We start from the raw sequence: 23,158 nt of genomic DNA, 5'->3' as shown, positions 1-23,158 counted from the left end.
AGCAAAGTGTGCATACACCGAGTTTTAAAAATGATGGAAATAAGTGCACGATGAGTCACTGTCTTAATTTCTGCATTGATATCTGATTATCTGTATTTTCTTTGATACACAACACATCAGGTGTGTTTTGCAAGTTGTGGTCTGGCATGTACTTCAAAGCAAATTGATGGCATCCTGCAATAGTTGTATTTGCCTCCTTCTTTACTATACAAAAACCTGACATTGCCTCATGTTCCTTGGAGGAAAGAAGGGACAAATGATATAATTCTATAAGTGTTCCATTAGAGGCAAGTGACAGATCAGTCATGTCTAGGTAGGGTATCCTTTATTATGTCTGTTTCCCACACAACATTTCTAGGGTGAGACTTTCAAAAATATTGAAGGCAACCTTAAGTCTGCTTTCCCTGATCTGTAAAATTCCCATTGACTTGGCATAAATAGGTCAGATGGTTACAGCAGTAAAGAATGTTCTCCTCATGAGAATCTAAGTGGCAAATTGGCTTTGCCTTACAAATGTCCTCATTTCAAATTGTCCAATATTCCTTTAGAGCTATGCAATGATTTAGCCAGGCTCCTGTATTTAAAAGTTTGGCTTATAAGGAGTTCCCCCTTTAATTTAATTACAGCATTACAAAAATCAACAGTGAACTCATCATGACCTCTTTTGCACCAAAACAATTAAATCAGTATTTTGAAGAAGTCATACACCCATTTTACTAGATTGGCCTTATTCAATGACCTGCGTAACTTCTCATTTCTAAGGAAAATAATTTCAATATTTATATTGGAAATTGGCCAAATATGGGATGAACACATGGTCATGTTGGCATCTGTTGTAGTAAGTATACAACATATGCTGTATGTCCCAGTTCATTCTAATTATTTGACCAATATGTGGTCAACCAATTTATCATGCAAGCGGATGCTTTGGCTTATTGTTTAAACATGTGGAAAATGAGCAGTAATATAGATGGCCGTGCTTGGTTTTTGTTGTTCTGTGTGTTTATTATCCTTACTGTATCCCTATTTACTGACGGGTTTTATGGCTGAGTACCAGCAAAAAGAGTCTCTTGTGGCGCACAGTGGTAAGGCAGTAGACATGAAGTCTGAAAGCTCAGCCCATGAGGCTGGGAGTTCAATCCCAGCAGCCGGCTCAAGGTTGACTCAGCCTTCCAACCTTCCGAGGTCGTTAAATGAGTACCCAGCTTGCTGGGGGGTAAATGGTAATGACTGGGGAAGGCACGGGCAAACCACCCCATATTGAGTCTGCCATGAAAACGCTAGAGGGTGTCACCCCAAGGTGACTCGTTGCTTGCACAGGGGATATCTTTACCTTTAGCAGCAAAAATTGGTGTGTGTGTTCATGTATGTCTTCGGTATTTTGAAATTCTATTTTTATGGTGCCAAACTTGGATCCAGAAATATGCATATACAAAGATTGTGCCTTTGTTCCCACACTTCCTTTCACATAACCTCGGAGAATTTATTACGAAGGTCACAGGTGGATGTGGACTAATAGTCAAGTAATCAGGAAGCTGCAATAGAGAGGGCAAAGGGGATGAATTAGCCCTCTTCCCGTTATCTCAGTGGGGCTGCACAGATGGAAGAGGCAGAAAGGGTAACGTTGACCATTTCCCTCTCTTTACCACAGCTTTATGACTTTTGTAACTGTTAATCCATTTGAATCCTGCAACCCCAGTATTATCTTTCCCAGAGTCAGAAAATATTTCTGTGGGAAAGGGAATATGGAAAAGATCTCCGACCACCAGCACTTTCTGTTGAGAGTCAGTACATCATAATCTGAAAAGAGACTGTACAATATAAATTGTGCTAATGGTGAAACAATGCATGGATTAATTAAAAAAAACAAATTATGTTTAATAAACTTCCATCTTGGCTTTTTCAAAGCCTTAATTTAGCCTGTTTTTTATAATTAAGAGTATTTTTGTATAATTCAGGAATTTGCTTGGAATGTTTAAAAAGTTATAGATATGTTTTAAAAGTTATATTTTTAGTCCTGGCCCCTACCTGGTGAAAAGAGCTCCTGGAAGAGCTGTGAGCATTGCAGGAGCTTGCAGCATTCTTCAGGGCTTGTAAAATGGAGCTCTTCGGCCAGTTTTATGATTGAGTCCAGTGCAGTTAGAAGATCACATGTGCCCCCTGAAGGAAGATCCACCACCATATTGAACAACATTGGTGTGACCAGTGGATGTTGATCCCCCTGATGCCTGGCTGGCAGTTAGGCCATTGTGGGGGGAGCATTGATTTTTTTACTGCCATGTATCATATATTGTTGTATGTTTTAATGGGACTTTTATTAGGGTTTTATTGTACTTAAATCCAAGATCACTGCAGATGGGGACTGCAGCAAAGAAATTAAAAAGCGCTTGCTCTTGGGAAGAAAGCTATGGCAAATCTAGACAGCATCCTAAAAAGCAGAGACATCACCCTGCCAACAAAAGTGCATTTAGTCAAGGCTATGGTATTCCCAGTTGCAATGTATGGCTGCGAAACTTGGACCATAAGGAAGGCCGAGCGTCAAAGAATTGAGGCTTTTGAACTCTGGTGCTGGAGAAGACTCTTGTGAGTCCCTTGGACTGCAAGGCGAACAAACCGGTCAGTCCTAGAGGAGATCAGCCTTGACTGCTCCTTAGATGGCCACATCCTGAAGATGAAACTGAAATACTTTGGCCACCTAATGAGAAGGAAGGACTCCCTGGAGAAGAGCCTAATGCTGGGAGCGTTTGAGGGCAAAAGAAGAAGGGGACAACAGAGAATGAGGTGGCTGGATGGAGTCACTGAAGCAGTCGGTGCAAACTTAAATGGACTCCAGGGAATGGTAGAGGACAGGAAGGCCTGGAGGATTATTGTCCATGGGGTTGCGATGGGTTGGACACGACTTCGCACCTAACAACAACAACAATTGTACTTAAGGATCGACACTGTAATCCGCCATTAGCCACTTGCCAGGAGTAGCAATAAATAAATAAAATATAAAATAAAATAAAATTGCTTGGTAGCAAGCAGAATAATTGTCTAATTAAGCAGATGGCTGCTTAAGAAAAAGTAATCCAAAGTACTATCCAACAGCCATTATTATGGAAGCTGATGAGAATGTAAATAGGTTTCAAAAGGGCAAAGTCAATTTTAGTTAACACATTACTGGAGTAACATATGGCTCAGAACAAGCTATATATTTAACAAACTATATTATTTGCTCCTAGACTATGTTTCAGTTTTGTGGGTTTTGCTGTTATTTATACCACTTATTTTGGATGATTATCTATTCCTTCTCCAGAGTTTACCCACCATTTCTCTTTTGCATCCAGTAATGAGAGACTCAGTTCAGAGATCAGTGCATCTGATTATCCAGTTCTTGATCTTTTTGCTTAGAGCATGTCAGTAACCCACAGTGCTAATTAACAGGTGACACAGATTGGTTTAAAAGCAAAGATGTTGGCTACAGCTGCACCTTCCCTCGTTCCTCAGTTTACATGAGGGCATGCAAGCTTATCCAAGGCAGGTTGAGAATATAGAAGGGAGTGTGAGTATTTGTGGTGATCTGCATGGATTAATGTTTCTTATCACTTCAAATGCTATACAGCAGTGGCCCCAGCCTTTTTCGGGCTGGGGACAGGTCTGCAGGAGGGGGGGGGTGAGGGAGGCCTGGGCGCCTGCGTACCAGTGGGGGCAAACGCGTATGCGCGGAACTGCCGGGTGCCTGCAAATGCGGGCGTCAGCAAACACGCAGGCATGGAGCTGCCACGCCTGCGCGATAGTGCCTCACCCCCCTGGAGCGCGGTGCTTGCGAGCCTAGGCTTGAGCAAATCAGCTGCTTTGTCGGCCGGTCACTTCCAGCGCAGTGAGTGCCGCGCTGCGGGGGGGGGGGCGAGGCACTTCCCTCCCCCCATGGCCCAGTACCAAGGGTTTCACAGCCCGGAACCGTTCTGCGGCCCTGGGGGTTGGCGACCCCTGCTCTGCAGCATACATATTAACAGAATATTTCAAAAGCTATGTTTACATGGTAACATGATTGGTAAATTGTTGTGTTACATTAGTAGAGAGATACATTTATTTGTATATAGCCATAGGCCTTTACAAAATATAAAATACAAATTTACAAACAATAAAATAGAATAAAAGGAACTGTATACAAATATAAAATTTAAGACCAAAGAACTGAAACAGTATACATGATTACAGAGTACAAGATTATTAAGAGGCTGCCTTAACAGTTGTAACATTGGCCCTTATTTTCCTTGCGACCAAAGCAAATAGAGCGGTTTTATATGTTACATTATCAACCTGGTCAGATAAAAGATAGATTGCCTTTTCAGCAACTGTGTCTTTTTAGAATTTTCAAGCAGAAGATGGCTTACTGTGATCTAGTGATACAACACTTCTTACTAATGCTAAAAGGACACAGAAGTTAAGAGCTCTGTTTCTGGTCAACATTTGTTTTACATTTAGTTGCAGCTGCTTTGTGTGTCCTTATTTTGAAGTAGACATGATGCTTTAAGTTTTAATGGGATCTATTAACAAATACATTTGAAGTTCAATATGAACCTGATAGGCTATCAGTTCCTTCAAAAATAGGTGATGTCATTTAGATTCCTGGGTGGTAGGCAGATGAGGAATATGTGCCATCTTGAGTGTACCTTGGTGGGCACAGCATGGATTTGTCTCCAACAGGTCCTGTCAGACCAACCTGGTTTACTTTTTTGACCAAGTAACAGGTTTCCTGGATCGTGGAAATTCGGTTGATGTCGTTTACTTGGATTTTACTAAAGCTATTGATAAGGTTCCCCATGTTGTTCTGATGGATAAGTTGAAGGACTGCAATCTGGATTTTCAGATAGTTAGGTGGATAGGGAATTGGTTAGAGAACCGCACTCCAAGAGTTGTTGTCAATGGTGTTTCATCAGACTGGAGAGAGGTGAGTAGCGGGGTACCTCAGGGCTCGGTGCTCGGCACGGTACTTTTTAACATATTTATTAATGATCTAGATGAGGGGGTGGAGGGACTACTCATCAAGTTTGCAGATGACACCAATTGGGAGGACTGGCAAATACAGTCCTGCCCGGGGCTCCCTGCCCGGCCGCCTGACACGGTGAGAGGCGCAAAGCCCCTCTCGCCACGTCAGGCTGCCGGGGGCTGCCTGCCCTAGCGCCCGCTGCATTAGTCGCAGCGGGCTTGATTACTAGTTACTTTATAAATAGAGATAGGGTGAGGGCATTAATTGCCGTCAAGAGCTAGTTACATGCGTAAGAAACTGGAGAATAGATTAAGTCAGTAAGTGACCACTAGTGGTGTTCTGTTACTGTCTCTTTTGGGTCTGTCTTGCAACTTGGTTAATCTGTTTCTTGACTTCATCAGATACTTTTTTGCATTTGTCCCTGCTACCTAAGGAGTACTTTGAAAAAGGTAAAGATGTGCTCTGGTCTGGATGGCCCAGGCTACCCCTTCTCCTCAGATCTTGGAAGTTGAACAGGGTTGGCCCTGGTTAATATTTGGATGGGAGACCATGTTTCAGGGATTTCTCAACAGTAAAAAAGTTGAGAAAGGTATATGGACATACTACCTGATAATTAAAAAAAATAAAATATGCATATTCAGAGTTAACTTCCACCCAGTCAGAGAAATGCTTCCAACTCTTACAGGGTTCTCAAGAAATCCCAGGGTTTTATGAAACCCCTGTGGAGAAAGCCTTAGATGACTATCACTTAATTGTTTTCTCTTTAATCTTTTAGAAATTGCAAGAAATCTCAGGTAAGAATAAAATGGCCAGGGAAAATTTGTCAAAAATAACAGGCAGGCAAGGGAGGAGTTAAGCAAACTGCTTATCGCACTGTCATCTTTTATTAGTCTACTTCTGCATTCTTGTTATCTCTGTAAACAATTTCTGATACACATTTAATGAGATAACATCTAGTTTCACACTTTAGAATTAATCACTGTTATATGATTCACTTAACCAAGTTGGTGGATCAATTAGCAATTGTCAAATGCTTCACTTGGTTGTCTTCTTTTCAAAAATAGAAAGTACAGCTGCATATGCATGTCCCGTGTTTAACACCTTGGTAAGACCACTACTGAAATATGATGACCCTATCTGGGCCTGTGACAGGCCTCACTCAGGAGATCTTTTTTACATGTTTATATCAAAAGCTGAATACTTCAACTGTGATACAAATCAAATAACGCATGCAGGGTCAAGCTATCATGGTTTATTCCATGAAAGTACTTTTCACATTTAGCCACTGCTGGAAGACTGCTATGATAGGCTAAAATCAGCTTTAGAGATGCCACTGATCATTTTTTTAATCTCCTGTTGTCCCGGAGACTAAATCAATTTAGATATAATCCCTCCCATGCTTGATTACTTAATATAACATGTACATAAAAACATTAAAACTAGGTTGTTGTTGTTTTAAGAAAAGGAAAATAGAGTTCTCATCTCTGTCAGAACTAGGTCATGAAGTAGATTCAACACAATTACTTTTTTTTTTTTTGCTTAGCAAAGTGCCAAGAAGAGAAGAGAAAAGAAGATCAATATAGCAAAAACTCTTTTCACCATGGAGCAAAGGGAATTGGAACACATCCACTTGTGCTTTCAGACCTTAAATGTTGGAGTGTGATGTTATTAAAAAAACAAACAAACTGCTGAGAGTTGAAAAATAAACCAAGAAAAATAATATTGCTTTAATACACACCAATGTTACCTGGAACAGCAGTTTATGCTTTATGACAGTATTTTCATAGCTGAGACATGGGTTTTCTGAAGTAATCTTTTATCTTAAATCTAAAAGGTTATATTTTAACGTGCTTAAGTATCCCAGAAAAATAGGGTTGCCAGGTAATCTGGCAAATGGCAAGTAGTTGGTGCAGGGGAATTTATGTCAGCAAACTGAGGCCTTGGGCTGTGTTGTAGGTGTTGTGGCAAATTACCAACACAATAGAGAAAAACTGTGTATGAAACAGGGCAGTAAACAAACATGCTTGCTGTCTTTTTCTTAATTTTATTTTGCTTATAGTGACACAGGAAGGCCTGGAGGGGATTGGGGGAGTCAAGGCCGGGCAGGCACCACGGTCCAATGGGCAGTAGAGATGGAGGGAGGGAAAATTTGGCTCTCAGTGGTGAAATGTGTGTGGGTTTATCATGAACGTAATTAATTCATCTTTTACTTGCTATTGATTGTGAAATTCCTTGAAATTATTGCATTGAGCTGTCTACAAAATTAATGATTTCAGAACTAACTAATGGATGGCTGCCACAATCACCCTGAAATAGTTTTGCCAAATGGGGTGTGGCTGTCAGTCGCACAATCAGCCAGAAATATGGGTATGATTTTTGATGCCTCCCTTTCTATGGAGGTGCAAACCACAAAACTAGCATGGCTGATGTTATATCATCTACCACCTATATCAATTACCACCTTACCTAACCCCAAAGCACCTAGACTGTACTTCTGTAACTTGCTCTATACGGGTTTGCTTTTGCTTCAGAAACTGCAACTGGTCCAGAATGCAGCTGTCGAGTCCATCTTGAAGGACTCATATATTCCAGAACAAGTTTAATGTTCTAGTACTTACCTGTATGGCCATTCATGGTCTGGGCCCTACATAGGTGAAAGATCGCCTTTCTACCTATACCCCATCCCCCAAGAACTCTCCATTCTTTGAATACCAGGCAGTTGGTGATCTGTGGAAGTATATCTGGCCTCAACTGGGAGCAGGGTATTTTTTGTCCTTGCCTGCATTGGGTGGAATGAGCTTTCAGATGATATCGAGGCCCTGACAGAACTAGTGCAGTTCCACAGAGCCTGTAATGTGGAGCTCTTGTGCCAGGCTTTTGGTTGGGGCATCTATTAAAGCCACTTCCAGACTGAATTCTAGTTCTAAGATAGCTGAATGATATATTTGTCTGCTGATGTTGACATTGTTTATCTTAAACAATGTAAATTTATTTGAAACCTCTTTTTATTATATGCTTTTAATTAGTTTTGCTATGATTACTTGTTGTACATCATCCTGAGCCTGTCCTCTTTGAGGCTAGTATAGCCATCAAATACATCATCAACAGAAGTCCCGAGTTGTAGGTGATTGACATAATAAGAAGAAGGAAAGAAAAAAAATGCTTTGAAGGAGGATGTTTGTGATATTCTATAAAAATTTGTATGGTTAAGTAGTTTATTTCCCCTTACCTGCTAATTAATTTAGCAAAGCTTTTGTCGGTGGCAGAACAAAAATAGATTATATGACTGAATGGCAGTTATAAAACACATTTAAATTAGTAACTATAATTGAACAAAAAAAAAATCCAAACCTGTACTTGTGCATTTCTGAAATTCTTTTAGGAGTATTCTCATCAGTTTTGGTTGGCTTCAGTGTAGCATACTTTCATAAGTGGAAGGTCTTTTTGAATGTTGCAAACATGTAAAAATGATTTGTTGAAACAGGCTGTTGACACAATTGTGTGGATCTCAATGATTCAGAAAATCGTTGGCCTGTCAAGGAATCCTTCTTGTTCCAAGAACTGTCCCTTGTGACATACATATTCTTGCAAATCATTCCAGTTGTACTGAAATTAAGAGTCATATATAGGGTTACAATCTACTATCCTGTTGCTATGAAATTGAAATGTTTCTTCTTACCGCCTTTGGCTTGAACCCAATTGTTGTTTTCCATTGGTGGAAGAGAAAGATGGCAATTTTCAACAATTCAACCTTCCAATTGTAATGTCCAGCATCATGCCCAGTGTGTTCCTGGGTGACCTCTGAACTACATTTGAAGGGATGTTGTGGAAAGAGGGAAGCAGAAAAGTTCCATTCCACAAGCAGAACTTGAGGTGTGTTTGTTTGGATACTATCTATTGGGAATATAGGCAAGAAATAAGTTACGGTAATGCTTGAGGGCAAACAGTATACAATAAGTTCCCCAGTGGAGACCTGGAATTTTGTTTCAGCCTTCTTCCACTATCATAGATAACGGTGCCATATAGCCATCATCCCAGCTATGTGAATGACTTCAATGTATGCATTTCAGCTGATGGAAACATGTTAGAAGATGGTGATTTTCCATGCCAATACTGGCTTTTCCACCAAAAAAAAAATCAGTTTTCTAAGTTAAAAAAACATAGTGTACAAAGTTGTCACCCAGGAGGTAGAACATCCTTGGGGAGTAAGGAATAAAACCTGCTAATTAGTACCAATCCTCTCAAGGATGAACAGCCAAAATTCACTTTGTTCTCCTGACCAACTGCACAGCTAGTGAATGTGTTAGTTTATGTGGGAAGACTTTTTAGGATCAGTGTGCTGTTTTTATGTTGGCTGACTTTGTATCTTCTGAAAATAGAAAGGCAGCATAGATCTTGCTAAAATAAGTATGCTGATATAATGATTGAAGTGGATTCACTGAACTAATGCAACACAGGTCACAATATTATATTGTGACAACCATTATTGTGAATAGAAAACTATTTTTCCTGTAATTTAAGATAATGTCAGATATCTGTGCCACTTTGAAGCATTCTGTGTCATTGAATAAAAGCCATTATTTCCTTTTTAAGCTTTTAAATGTTTGTTGTGATTTCTCTGTTTTTAGATTTTTGTGTAATCCTAATCTTAATTAGAATATTATCATAGTTTCCTTTCAAACAAAGAAATACTGCCTGATTACTGTAAACTGCCCTGAGCCACAAGGGAGGATGGTATTAACATGTAATAAAATAAATATATAATAAAATAATATAAAGGTACATTTTCTGGTGAAATAAGACATTGTTATTTCTCAAGGCAAAATAAGTTTAGTTATTAGCTGTATTATACAATCTACAAATTACTACAACAAATAAAATTAATGACTTGAAAAGTCATCCATTACAATGACTGTAAAACTGTTGGAGGAAAATCAATCTGAATTGTTGATGAATTATATTCAAGCACTGAAATAAAAGCACTGCATAGCTCCAAAGAACTGTTCACATAAATAATGCAGAGACATCTGCTAGACTCATGCATGACCTTCAGCCTTGAGGGAACCTGTAGATGAGCATAGCTGACTTAAAGGAGCAGATGCTACTATAAGCAACAGGAATTGTTAGAGTTTCAGTGAGTAACGGCTATACAGGTTGCCGAAAAAAAGAAAGATGCCATGTATTTATTAAAGTACTTGGTTATTTATCCATTTACTTTTCTATAGTTTAATGCAATATTGTAATCATAAAGTACTTGATTGTGATCTTGATTGTAATCATAAAGTACACTGTGGGTATGAGATCTATAGGTATTGCAAAACTGACATAGGAGAGAGATTATTGTTCTAAAGGACAAGAAGTATGGACCATTTTCCCGTAATAGTTCAAAAACATATGATCTGAACACCGCCCGTGGCGCCACGGGCGCCACGGACTAAATAAAAGAGTAAGGCGTTCTGGGGCGGGATGTGTCCGGGATGAGGAAGGGTCCGGATTGGACCCTTCCTCATGACAGACAATCGGAGGGAACAATCGGCAGGCGCGAAGCGCCTGCCGATTGCTCCCTCTGATTCCCAGCCCCAGCAACTGCGAGCCGCGCGCAGCGCGGCTTGCAGTTGCTCCTGGCCTGACGCCCGAGGGAACCCACGCAGGCCGCAGCCCCCGCGCACCACCCCCTCGCCCCCAACTTACAATGGTCTCCGCCGTCCTCGCAGCCGCTCCCGGCCAACAAGGTTCCAGGAAGAAACAGTCCACCAGCGGCCCTGCCAGCAAGCGGCCGGATGTGCGGGCGCGGCTCGCGGGCGCGGCCCGGGCGCGGCTCGCGGGCGCGGCCCGGGCGCGGCTCGCGGGCGCGGCCCGGGCGCGGCGCGCGGGCGCGGCCCGGGCGCGGGCGCGGCCCGGGCGCGGCGCGCAGCCGCGGCCCGGGCGCGGCGCGCAGCCGCGGCTCGCGGGCGCGGCCCGGGCGCGGCGCGCGGCTCGCGGGCGCGGCCCGGGCGCGGCTCGCGGCCGCGGCCCGGGCGCGGCCCGAGCCGGTCCCCAGCAGACAGCAGACTGACGGCGGTCCCCAAGGTCAGTTTCTAGCGCCCGCTGTATTCGGCATACAGCGGGCTTAATTACTAGTTTAAATATAAAATGAATTAAGAAAAAAGTAGGATGGGAAAATACTACCATGTCTGACAACTGGGAAAACTGTGCTTTGTTTTGAAAAATATTGTGTTACATTAGAATTATTTGATTTCTAAAACAGCATCTTGTTAAGTTTTAGCAAATGTAGTTTCAAGCATAAGGACAACTTTAGAGAAGTCATGCCGGATAGGGCCAATGGCCTGTGTAGTCCAGCACTGTTACACAGTGGCCAAAACCCAGGTGTCATCAGGAGGCCAGAATGCCACCAGCAGGGCCAGAATGTCCAAAGCTCTCCCACAATATCTCCCCAAGCACCAAGAATACAGAACCTCTCTGTGACTGCTACATTTCCTATTGCAATAATAATTCTTCAGCAGTCCAGCACAAAGGGCTGGCTGTGTGTGTGTGTGTGTGTCTATCCCCCTATTGTGTGTCTATCCCCTCTTACTTAGTCTCTCATCCCCCTGACTGCATGACTGACATAGCAATATGGTTCGCAGGCTGCAAAGAAGAAATAAATAGCATTCTTGGTGCTTTAGTGTCAATCCTTAACACGCTAAGCGCTCTGTGGGAGGAGTTAGGGCGGGATTAGTCCGTGATGAGGAAGGGGCCTGATTGGCCCCTTCCTCCAGACAGACCATCGGCCGGGCCAATCGGCAGGCGCAAAGCCCTGACGATTGGCCCGGCCGATTCCTGCGCTTCCGACAAGGAAGAAAGTTGCTTCCTTGCCGGCAGCCTGATGCGGTGAGAGGCGCTTTGCGCCTCTCGCCGCATCAGGCCAACGGCCAAGGGAGCCCCTAGCAGCCACACTCCGCCCGACTGCCGGGGGCTCCCTCACCTAGTGCCCACTGTATTAGTTGCAGCGGGCTTGATTACTAGTATCGAATAATGTGGTTCTGCTTTATGCAAAATGCTATGTCATGTTGCTGAATAAGCAAATATACAGTATTCTTTAAATTTTTGTTCTATATATTTATCATCTGTTCATTCTTCAGCGTTTGTGCATGGGTTTTTTCATGTGATATTTTCGTGTTTAACCAAGTGAGTCAAAGAAGCAAATGTTGAAAAAGATACCTAACTTGAACAGTTACAATGTAGTTATGAGGGAATACCTCTCTATATGCTTTCTCACACTGGCCTATTATGCACGGAGGGGAATGTCCACATTCGAGGTGGAATGGCGGTGGCTAAAATCACCAATAATGCACGCCGCAGGCGGCAGCCGGGCGCAGAGTCGACATATGCTCCTGAAAAAGCTGCGTTAGTGAAATGTGGAAGAAAGTAGAGCTTCCCAGGCGACCAGGACACAACCAGAAGTGGCTCCGGAGTGGCTGCGTGCATAATCGGGGAGGTCCGTGGTGTACAGGGCTTCTGGGTGTGCTTCCTTTCTCCCCTTCCGTGCCCTTCGGTTCCGCTGGCAGTGCCTGCACATGCCGTGGCAGCCCAGCCTCGGTCAGCACCATGCTTGCCTCCCTTCCTGTTTGCTCCGCATCAGCGCCTCGTCGGCCGCAGCCAGCACTGCTCTGGATTTTGCCACCGTTGTGTTCCATCCTGTGCGTTTGCGGTTTGCTTCGCTTCTTCCTCCTCCGTGTTTTCCATGCAACCGCCAACCACCATTTCAGTGGCCGTGCATAATAGGCTAATGTCCCACCTTGTCACTTGTAGATCTCTTTGGCTTCATTCAGCCATGGGAGCTTATGTGAAGGTATTGAGCTGCCTTTTTTTAACTCACCCTTTATTATAATGCTTTTACTAATAAACTATTTAAAGATTTTATTTACAAAGAAAAAGGTAGTTGGAACGAGGAATCATGGTTATATACACAAATCAGTTTAAAGGCTTTCCAGATGTTTATAGGATTTTCTTTCAGATGCTAAAGTTCTTTTTAAATTCAGAGGTTTCTCTTTGGTGTTTATCCCAAAAATATTTGATTTAGTAGTTCACTATCTTCTGAGGTTACCAAAGCTCTACCCTCACACATACGTATTTCCTCAGATATACCCAATTCCCCCTTGTATCTAGACAGCATTTTACCTTCTTGGTGTAGTGGTTAGGAGTGTGGACTTCTAATCTGGCGAGTCGGGTTTGATTCCGCGCTCTCCCACATGCAGTCAGCTGGGTGACCTTGGGCTCACCATGGCACTGATAAAGCTGTTCTGACCGAGCAGTAATATCAGGGCTCTCTCAGTCTCACACATCTCACAGGGTGTCTGTTGTGGGGAGAGGAAATGGAAGGTGAATGCAAGCCGCTTTGAGACTCCTTCAGGGAGAGAAAAGTGGCATATAAGAAACAACTCTTTTCTTTTTTAGGTTTCTCCTTCCACTTTGGCTTAATTTGGGCACAAACACCTGTCTACCCAAATTATTTCTCTACTAAATGACTGCTCTTGCTGACCAAACACAGTGTGAATTATCTCTGACTCAAAATCTCTTTTTGATACAGAATCCCCTTTGAGGAGTATTTCTGCTAAGAGTCTGTCAGACTTCTCTCTGACCAGTCTCAGACTCAGAATCCAACCCAGATTAAACTATCTTTCCTTCTGCTCACAGCCAGTATGAAAACTCCCACTCAGATGTGGCTAGCCAGTGACAGGGTTCAGAGCCTGTTAACCTGGTTCATATAATCTTGTGAGGATTTTTAACCCCTCACTACCTGTAGCTGTTGTTACAGGATGCAGAACCTAATTTTCTAGCTGCTGTCCATCACAGTAGTATGAGGGATAAATCAGATGTGCCAAATATAACTTATTAGCTTCTACCATGGTTTTTCAAAGAGCTAAAAGCAGCCACAAAAGGAATATCAAATTTGGATGGGGACCACAACAATATCTAGTGTTTCCATGTCCCACCAGGTAATTGGTGGGAAATCAGGGGGGAACTTAATAGGAGAAAGAGAAAGGCCCAGTCCATGTTTCTGGCATTACACAGGAATTAAAGTCATCATGCCAACAACAACTGGATGATGATCTTCTGGGGAGGGGGGGGGGGGCGGAGAGGAAGGACTGTGTTGTAAAATTGGCTTCTCCCATAGAGTTTTTGCCAAAATGGAAATCATTGGCATTATGATGTCACTTTCTGTGCAACTCTGGCAATATGGCTTAGGCTTTCTTCTTTCTACTGGTAAGTCCCCCTTTTAGCCAGCTGATGGACCCTTGCCTCCACCGTGGGATCTGGAAACCCTGATACTACATGAGAAGATTACCCATTTTCCTTGAGATGCTTTCAGTTCCCCTCTACCCCCCCCCCCCCCGCATCCTCTCATATATCCTGCAATGAGATATTTATTCCATGTACCCATATGGTATTTTTTTTCGTTGAACCAGAAATAGCTGAAGTAAAGGGAAATGGTGTAGGAGACCTGTTCCTCCAGGCCTATGGTTGAGGTCCCAAACAACAGAATTATACTGGCCTCCATGCCATAGCCTCAATTTATGTATGAACTGGGGCCTTCCTATCGCCTCTCTCTTCCTTTTCCAGCAAGTATAAGATCTGAGAAGCTGAAAATGAAACTATTTTAGATTTTAACTGTTTTTATTTGTAGATTATTTTATATATGTATTTTATCATGATGTAGCCTGTCCCCAGTCTTAGGAGATGGGATGGAAAAATAAATACAACTATAAAAAATCAAATAGGAAGAATTAAATCCTGCCTGTGGCAATACCCATCACAATACTGAACTGGTGACCAATCACTACTTTTTTCTCATTGAAAATAACCATGAAGAATACTTACTATGGAATTCCTGCATCATATCTAGTTTGACTCTGAAGGTGTTTGAACTGTAAACATTAGGAACCAAGGGAGGAAATGGTTACTCGAGAGTGCAAAACACAGAAGACAGGTTGGAACAACAGATTTACCTCTGTAGCAGGTGCTTGAATTCCAGGGCCTGTTTTGCTATGGCCTGCTTTCTCTCTGTGTAATAGTCATATAGCATTGTAACAAAGCCATGTATGAAAATATGTATGAGCTCTTTTGAAATTTTAAGTATTCATTTGCCTAACTCTAGAAATCTAGAAAAAATTTAACAATTCTGCTGAACAGTAAAAATATTATGGGTGCTTCAGAATTTTATAGTCACTTCATATTACTGAACTTCCACTGCAGTTCAAATGTAAATGAATGTGTGAACATAGAAAACCATTTTTCCTTCAAAAGCATGAATTTCAATATAAATGCTGGCATTACAGAACTGTGCTTGTCACTTTTCCTTTCAACAGAGCGTGGATTGCACTTCTTGCAAACCTCATCATATTGAGGTGGGGTTAAGATGAGCATAACCAGTGACGAAGTGAATTTCTTGGTGTATCGCTATCTCCAGGAGTCAGGTAACTTTTTATTACAAACATGCTTTGAATGTCCTTGCAAGAGTTTTTAATGAAACAAGTTTGGTCAGTGCTGTTTTGCAAACTGCACAAAGGGTTTAGTAAATGGCTATTGTTTAAACCACTGAGGACTGCTTTTTAAAAAGTTTATGAATATTACTATTTACAAGTTTCTGCGGGACATTTATAGATCAGACAATTATATCTCCCCCCCCCCCATAAAGTTTGCTTTTCTGGGCCTAACTGAACATAATGCAGGAGAAACATGAACAACAGTCTCCCAATAACTTGCAGATCTCTCTGTGTCTCTCTCAGTCTCCCTCTCACTGCGTGTCTCTCAGTGTGCCTTGCAGCAGGAGGCATAGCAGGTAATTAGGGCTGGTTTGTAGGAGGGAAGGAGGGCTGGTGTGCAGCTTGGGGCTGGCCTCTCTGTGTCTCTCTCTGCCTCCCTTGCAGCAGGAGTGATAGGAAGGAATGAGAGCTCGTGTTCTGTCTGGCAGGGCTCTGTGTGTCTCTCTCTGTCTCTGGCGCATCTGAGAGGAACGTGAGTAGCGTAAAGGGAGGGAGGGAGAGAGCTATAGGGGCATGGACAATCAGGCTGCACCCTGCATTCCTGGCTGCACCCTGATTGACCCTATTCAAACGTGGACAGCCAGGCATGTTCCAGGCTGTTTCACAAATATATAGAGGAACCATGGATAAGAATGTAACCTTAATCCCTCCCCCCTGCTACATACAGAAGCAGCTTTTCTTGTATAGGTGTATAGCAGCTTGAGACCAGTTTTATTCAAAAATTGCCTGAAATAAATTACTGCACCATTATACTGAATTACAAAATAGCCATTCACGTTTATTTGAAAAATTAGAAAATAGGAGGAGGAATGAAATATGTGAAGTTAGACTTTGTTGTCTGTGATATTGTAAGGCCTGTGTTTGCTTCTCAAGATATTTGCAGATTTGAACTTGTTGAGGAACAAATTGTCCTACTCTGCTGAGCATGATAGCATTTCCAGGTGTGCCAAAGTTGTGACCCATGAGTGGAGCCAATGCACATACTCATGAAGGGATTATTTTGGAAAGTGGCTATACACTTTCAGTTCTTGTAGTTAATTGTCAATTTACAATCCATGGAATCACACTATTAAATGTCCTGTGTATCTTTATATAGAACTTGGATTTAAAATCTGGCACTCTTAGAAGAAGAAACTGTTTTAAATTATTCATTTGAATAGAAGTAGTTTACTTGCTTTCTCCTAGATATTTTTTCCTGCAGATAAGAAACAGACTAGAGGTGTGCATTTGGCTAATCTGAGCTGAAAAAATACCACATTGGTATTTTTCAAGTATTAATCAAGACAGATTTTTTTAGCTATCTTTCGGCTATTTGAAATGGCTGAGCATGAAAAATCATAAAAATATTTGGAATGTTTTGGTACTGCTTAATACTTGCTGCTGAAGTTCATTTAAAGGGCTCTCGATCTTTAAATGCCTTTGGAGTGAACTCTCATTATAGGAAAGGCATTTAAAGGGACTTTTAAATACCTTCAGATTTCACTCAGACCATCATCATGGCTTGCAAAAGGCATTTAAATTTAAAAGAGGACAGCATTCCTTTTTGAATTTAAATGTGGAAGATGATGGGGTCCCATAGAATTAGATTCCCTGGTCCAATTGGTTTTCAAATACAGAGAGACTAGAGGAAAAGTACCAGCTGCTATGCTGCAATTTTGGTACTTCTCCCGAAAAAAACAGCCCCCTTCGCAATGCTCTGGATTGATTGCCCGTTGTTGTTGGTTCTTATATGCCAATTTTCTCTAGCCGAAGGAGTCTCAAAGCAGTTTACAGTTGCCTTCTCTTTTCTCTCCCCACAACAGGACACCCTGTGAGGTGGGTGAGGCTGAGAGAGCCCTGATATCACTGCTCGGTCAGAACAGTTTTATCAGTGCCGTGGCAAGCCCAAGGTCACCTAGCTGGTTGCATGTGGGGGAGTGCAGAATCAAACCTGGCATGCCAGATTAGAAGTCCATGCTCCTAACCACTAAACCAAACTGGCTCTTAAAAAAGACTTAAATACCCTACTAAGGTAGTCTGCAATATGCCAGATTAGGATGCATTCAAAAAAAGGATCCTTTACTGTCTTGGTAACTATTTTAAAAAAGGCTACAGTGACCATCTGTGGAAAATATCAGTGTTTGAAAACCTTGCTACCCCTTATTACAGCATGTCAACAGTGACGGACTATTCATGACTGCTGTTTACAGGCGTTGTTATGACTGACTGCAGAGCACTGGTTAGGGTGAAATCTGCTAAGTATGATTTTCCTTGCTTTAAAAATGAACCTGGGTATTGTCTCCATTACCTCAGTTAGCCTTTTCCCCCAAGGAACAAATTGAAAGATAATGTTCAGGTGTGTTGCTAAGAGAGGGTCTGCTTCGTACCCAACCATAGAAAAAGATTTTGCTGGCCTGCTTTTGTAGTTTGGTCAAATGGAAGGGGGGGAGGTAAGCTGTTGTTCTTTGTCAAATGTTATTTTAACTTAAACAAAATATGTAAAATGGTTGCTTTATAATTTTTCTACAGTTCTGTCACAAGCAAGTGGGTTTGTCAAAAGCCTAAATAAGGCTATGTATTAACTGGGGTATGCTATAAATGGGGAAAGGGAGGTAAGGCTGAGCAATCATGGTCTCTGTATGGCCATCTATAAAATACATAGATTAGAATACTGTATTGGTTTTTAAAATGGAATTTCAAAACACACATTTAAATTTATTATTTCAACTATATTGATTGAACCTGCTGAATAAGTGCCTTTATTCAGCTCTTTATATTAATTAAAGGCTCCATTTAGCAGACACTGTCCAGGCAAAAAGACTGCTGGTATTTGGTAGAGATTAGTTGCTGTTAAATTAATCATACTAGTGAGCTTGACAACCCAGTTTATAAATTAGGGCTTCCCTCTTTGGAGAATTTTATATGGTTTTATCGCATTAAGGTTGTCAAACACAAAGCATCATATACCTCACCTCATGCCTTTTTATTTGAAAGTAAGTGGTGCAGCCAAGTCTCCCAGGCTGGTGGGAGTAGGGAGTAGTAGGAAAACTGAAGAACTTTGATTTTGTTGGCATTTAGTAATAGACAAGGGGTGTAGTTAAGTTGCCAAAGCTGTTCTATATACTATGCTATATATAGTATATGCTATACATGAGATGAAGAAGAAAAGTTGGTTCTTATATGCAGCTTTTCTTTACCCAAAGGAGTCTCAAAGCAGCTTACATTCGCCTTCCCTTTCCTCTCCCCACAACAGACACCCTGTGAGGTAGGTGAAGCTGAGAGAGCCCTGATATTACTGCTTGGTCAGAACAGCTCTATCAGCCCAAGATCACCCAGCTGGCTGCATGTGGAGGAGCGGGGAATCAAATCTACTTTGCCAGATTAGAAACTACTGCTCTTAAGCACTACACCAAGCTGGAAAGGAGAAGGTTTCTTCTGTCCCTCCATGTAGTTGGAATGGATGGGGTTGTGTGGTAGTGGTTAAGGACTTGGGCAACCTGTGCTCAAATCCTCAATCTGCCATGCAGCCCAATCTACCTAATGGAGTAGTTGTGAGGAGATACAGGGGAAACAACCATGTTAGTTTGGTGTAGTGGTTTGAGCCAGTTTGGTGTAGTGGTTAGGAGTGTGGACTTCTAATCTGGCATGCCGGGTTCTATTCTGCACTCCCCCGACATGCAGCCAGCTGGGTGACCTTGGGCTCGCCACGGCACTGATAAAACTGTTCTGACCGAGCAGTGATATCAGGGCTCTCTCAGCCTTACCTACCTCACAGTGTGTCTGTTGTGGGGAGAGGAAAGGGAAGGCGACTGTAAGCCACTTTGAGTCTCCTTCGGGTAGAGAAAAGCGGCATATAAGAACCAACTCTTCTTCTTCTTCTTCTTATTTGTGAGGAGATGTACGGGATAAAACCCTGAGCTCCTTGCATGAAAGGTGGGATTATAAAAAATTACATGTGTCATACTTTTATACCATCCTTTCTCGCTGCACATGGTTCTTCTTGTGTTCATATTTAGATGCATAGACAGAGATATCAATCTGGAACAAGAGGAAGGGATGTTACTTAACATTTCCCACAGTGAAAGGTGTAAGTGAAAGAAGAGATTGAGGGAGGGGGCTACGGATTCAGTTCCTTAGCGGATCTTGCCCAAAATTCCTCATGAATGCAATCATATGATGGTCATAGTGTCAGTTTGTTTTAATATTCCAAGTAATTTATTTCTGTACATTGCCTTGGACAATTTTGGAAAGGTGTCTAATAAATGTTAACATTTATTAACAAATAAATGTTAAATAGGTAGTCTTTGAGAACACCTCTTAGTTTTAAGGAATGTTGCTGGCCAGGGAAACTGTTATTTCCTTTCAGAGCTCAGGACCAAATGAATATGATGCACACAATACAAATGTTCTGCTTGGATTCAAATCTAGCTTCTTGTGAAAGTGTTTTTGGAATTATTCCCATCCATCCAAGTCTGTGTGTCTGCAAGTAACCAGGTTTATACCTGTGAAATTTAGGCATGCCAAGCAACTGAACTCCCATTTTAAGGCCACCACAATGTTTAGAGTGTTTTGGAGTTTGATAAATACTTAAAAAAAAGTTCTTTGTGTTTCAAGCAAAAAAAATTAGTGTATCTCTTCAAATGATTTATGTCAATTTTATTCTGAAGAGTTGTGAAAAGATTTCAGAAATGTGTGTCTTGTTAGGCATCTACTAAGTGGTCTGCCACTGCCATTAAAAAAAAAAGTTGAATTGGGAAACTGTTTTCAAGGATATGTCATCTCCCCCCACCCCCAGTTCTGTGTTAGAAGGCACTCCCAGGATTCTGATGTACTGTGGGAGATATTTTGGTCAATAGGAATACCTCTTTATTTGGAAAAACATTACGAGCAATTGAGACTATTCAGGGCTGAAGAAATAGGTAGGATGTTGATAAGTTTTCTCTCCTCAGTCCCAAGTTCTTCTGCATCCTTTGCAATGTATTGGGAAACAGCTAAGCTAATGTGTTTCAGGCCTTCTGCAAGACCAATTTCTGAAAATAATGAATAACACCCATAGGTTTCTGCTGCCTACACTTTCACTTACCCACAGATTTTAACAACCAGATAGCACTCCAGTTTTCAGTCTATGCCTTTTTTCAGTTGTACCTTGTTTACAATTCCAATTATATATTGTCACACTTCAAGTGTATTTAAAAATTATCATCACACTTACTTTTTAAAAAAATAATAAATGTTCAAAATCAAAGTACTGCCCAGGTCAGTATAAAAGCAAACCCCATTTTTGTAAGACTCCCTTCTGGTTCTTAGAACCCCCTGCTGCTTTTAGTGTGTTTTCTGCTGGGTATTTTGTAAAGGGAAAATAAATTTTGTGGGGAAAGGAAATTACAACCCAGAAATTAGGGACTAGATCCACAGAACAGATAACTTGAACTGGTTAAATATGATGCCAAGTGGCTTTGCTACTGTTCCTTCTCAACCTTGAGATTTAAAAGGGAGCTGTTTTCTTGACAACTGAAAAGATACATCAACTGACTTCTATTTATGAAACCATGTGAACAGGAAATGGAATACATGTTCTCATATCCAGAGATCGTTTATGATTACAATTGCGAGTTTGTGACTCTGCGGTGTCATTTGTCACTTAATACAATATAGATGAAACCTTGTCTCTTCATGTATTGAATTGATTGACTGTTTTCAGTGAAGTAAAATAGAAATCATGAACTTTAAGAGCTAACCAAGTTTATTTTTGCATAAGCTTTTATGTCAGTCCTCACTTATTCAAATTCATAATATGAAATGCAAATTAAATTATATTGAGTTGTTCAGTGTTTTTTCTCTTCATTCCTTTCTAAAAATCCTCTGGGGAACGTAATCTTAAAAAAAAACAACCCTGAAACATTTTTCATCTTCCATCTTCTGTTCAGGCACATATTAGGACTGTGCTTGCACAGCCAGCCACTGGAGGCTGTCTTACAACTACTCCGGTATTTCCAAGGGGAGCCCCTCTCCTACAGAGCTCATTAGAGGCCATCTTCCCACCTAACAATCACACGGTCTGCATAGAGAAGCCCCCCTTTTCCCTCAGTTCTTTCTTCATTGCCACTTCAGCCCTGGTTGTACTGAGGGTTGTTTTTTTGTTTTGTTTTTAGTTTTCCTTGCTCCGTGGGGACTGTCTCATCTTTGGTAAATGTCACAGAAGGCTTTGTTTTAAAAATGTACCCAGTGCGGTACACAAATGACCCATTCAGATGAACACCTTCTCTGCTTTTTCTCTTTGGATGAGGCCCATCATATAGCCACATGCATGACTTGCCTCCAATTTACCCTGAAAGCCTGTTCTGATCAAGTAGTGCGCTAAAAGACAAGCTTATAGGAGAAAGCAACTTTCTTGCTTTAATAACTGGCAGTGAAAACATTGCCCCAGTAAGAACATTTGCCTTCAAAATCAGCAGTTAGAACCAACCAACTTGCAAGGCCACAATCAAACATCTTGATTCCATCAGTTCTGGGAACAGAACTAAAGCATCAGGTCCAGTCACGTGCCCACCTAGCTGCATGCTACGCATTGGAACCCCTGCCTAAAAGCATCTGTACCAAATCAAAACATAAGGAGAAGCATTGTTCCAGTTCCAAGTTGCTCCCAGAACCAATTAGCTCTTAGGTTCCAGCCAAACCATCTTTGGTTACAAGGAACAGAGGGAAGTCTCCCCACCACAGACGCCTTCTCCACATGCTTCACCTGCACATTCATTTTCAGGAGAGGAAATGGAGCCTGACCAGGGTGTATTGGCAGTTCCAGCAGCCAGTTGACTGTGGCAGCATTCTGTGCCTCCACCTCCTTGGTAAAGCTACCCGTATTTTTTCCTTCTCCTAGACCTCAAGAATGGAGCAACTGGCAATCATGAAAATAACCTCCAGAATTGAGTCACCACTTTTCATGGAATAGTGACACTGTGTATCTGCCAGCTTGAGATCCTCCTGCAGTCTCTCCCCCAAATCCTTATGGGACATTTGTATTCAGAAGAAAGGTTTTGAAGGCTAACTCCCCTTCTGGTCTGACCTCAGGCTTACCATTGGACCCTGATGACACTGTGGGGGATCCTGATCCAGTGTCACCTAATGAAGACCTGAAGCTGTATGCAGATGCAAATGGCTAAATAGTTGGAAATAGAAGTGACCTCCAGCAACCCAAGACATTGAGACAAGATCCTAGGCAAGCTCTATGCAGAGTCACCTGATATAATTGTCTTCTGTTTCCTGTAGGATTTTGCTGACATTTCCAAGCCTAAAACCAGCTGGCATGGCTGCCCCATCCAAAAAGATGGAGAATTTATACAGGGTGCAACAAGAACCTATCTGTTCAGCCACCCTATGGTTCTATCCTGCATAGCTGAGGAGATGCAGCCGAAACAGCATACAGGCGCTCATTCCTCACCAACTGATAGAGAGGGACAAAAAATTGATGCAAGTAGTTGAAAAGTTTACTCTTCTGCTGCACTCAATCTGTGCGTTACCAAGTATAGTACAATTATGGGAAGATACTACTTGTTCCTCTGGGAAAAGATGGCTGCTTATATAGAGTTTCTGCCTGAAGACAAACAACCTCTAGCTAAACTTCTCCAAGTAGAAGCATTGCACATATCCAAGTAACTAATTCAGGCAGACACACTGTTGA

At 41.9% G+C, this 23,158-nt stretch overlaps 1 protein-coding gene across 15 annotated transcripts in view; it reads left to right on the top strand.

The window, feature by feature from the left end:
- TBL1X (transducin beta like 1 X-linked) overlaps positions 1-23,158 on the top strand; it is a 202,103-nt gene that overhangs the window by 150,285 nt on the left and 28,660 nt on the right. For 14 of the 15 annotated variants that reach the window (XM_077343283.1, XM_077343292.1, XM_077343282.1 and 11 more), the window contains one exon: positions 15,325-15,432. In XM_077343283.1, the coding sequence (XP_077199398.1) occupies positions 15,375-15,432 (58 nt within the window). In that variant the 5' untranslated portion in view covers positions 15,325-15,374. Of the gene's footprint in view, positions 1-8,753; positions 8,849-15,324; positions 15,433-23,158 lie in introns of those variants that run through there. The other variant, XM_077343295.1, reaches the window with a different exon arrangement.

Source organism: Paroedura picta, chromosome 6 (genome assembly GCF_049243985.1).
Source record: "Paroedura picta isolate Pp20150507F chromosome 6, Ppicta_v3.0, whole genome shotgun sequence".
Classification (NCBI taxonomy): Eukaryota; Metazoa; Chordata; class Lepidosauria; order Squamata; family Gekkonidae; genus Paroedura; species Paroedura picta.
Note: the sequence above shows the minus strand (reverse complement) of the source record. Positions and strands in the feature narration are given on the sequence as shown.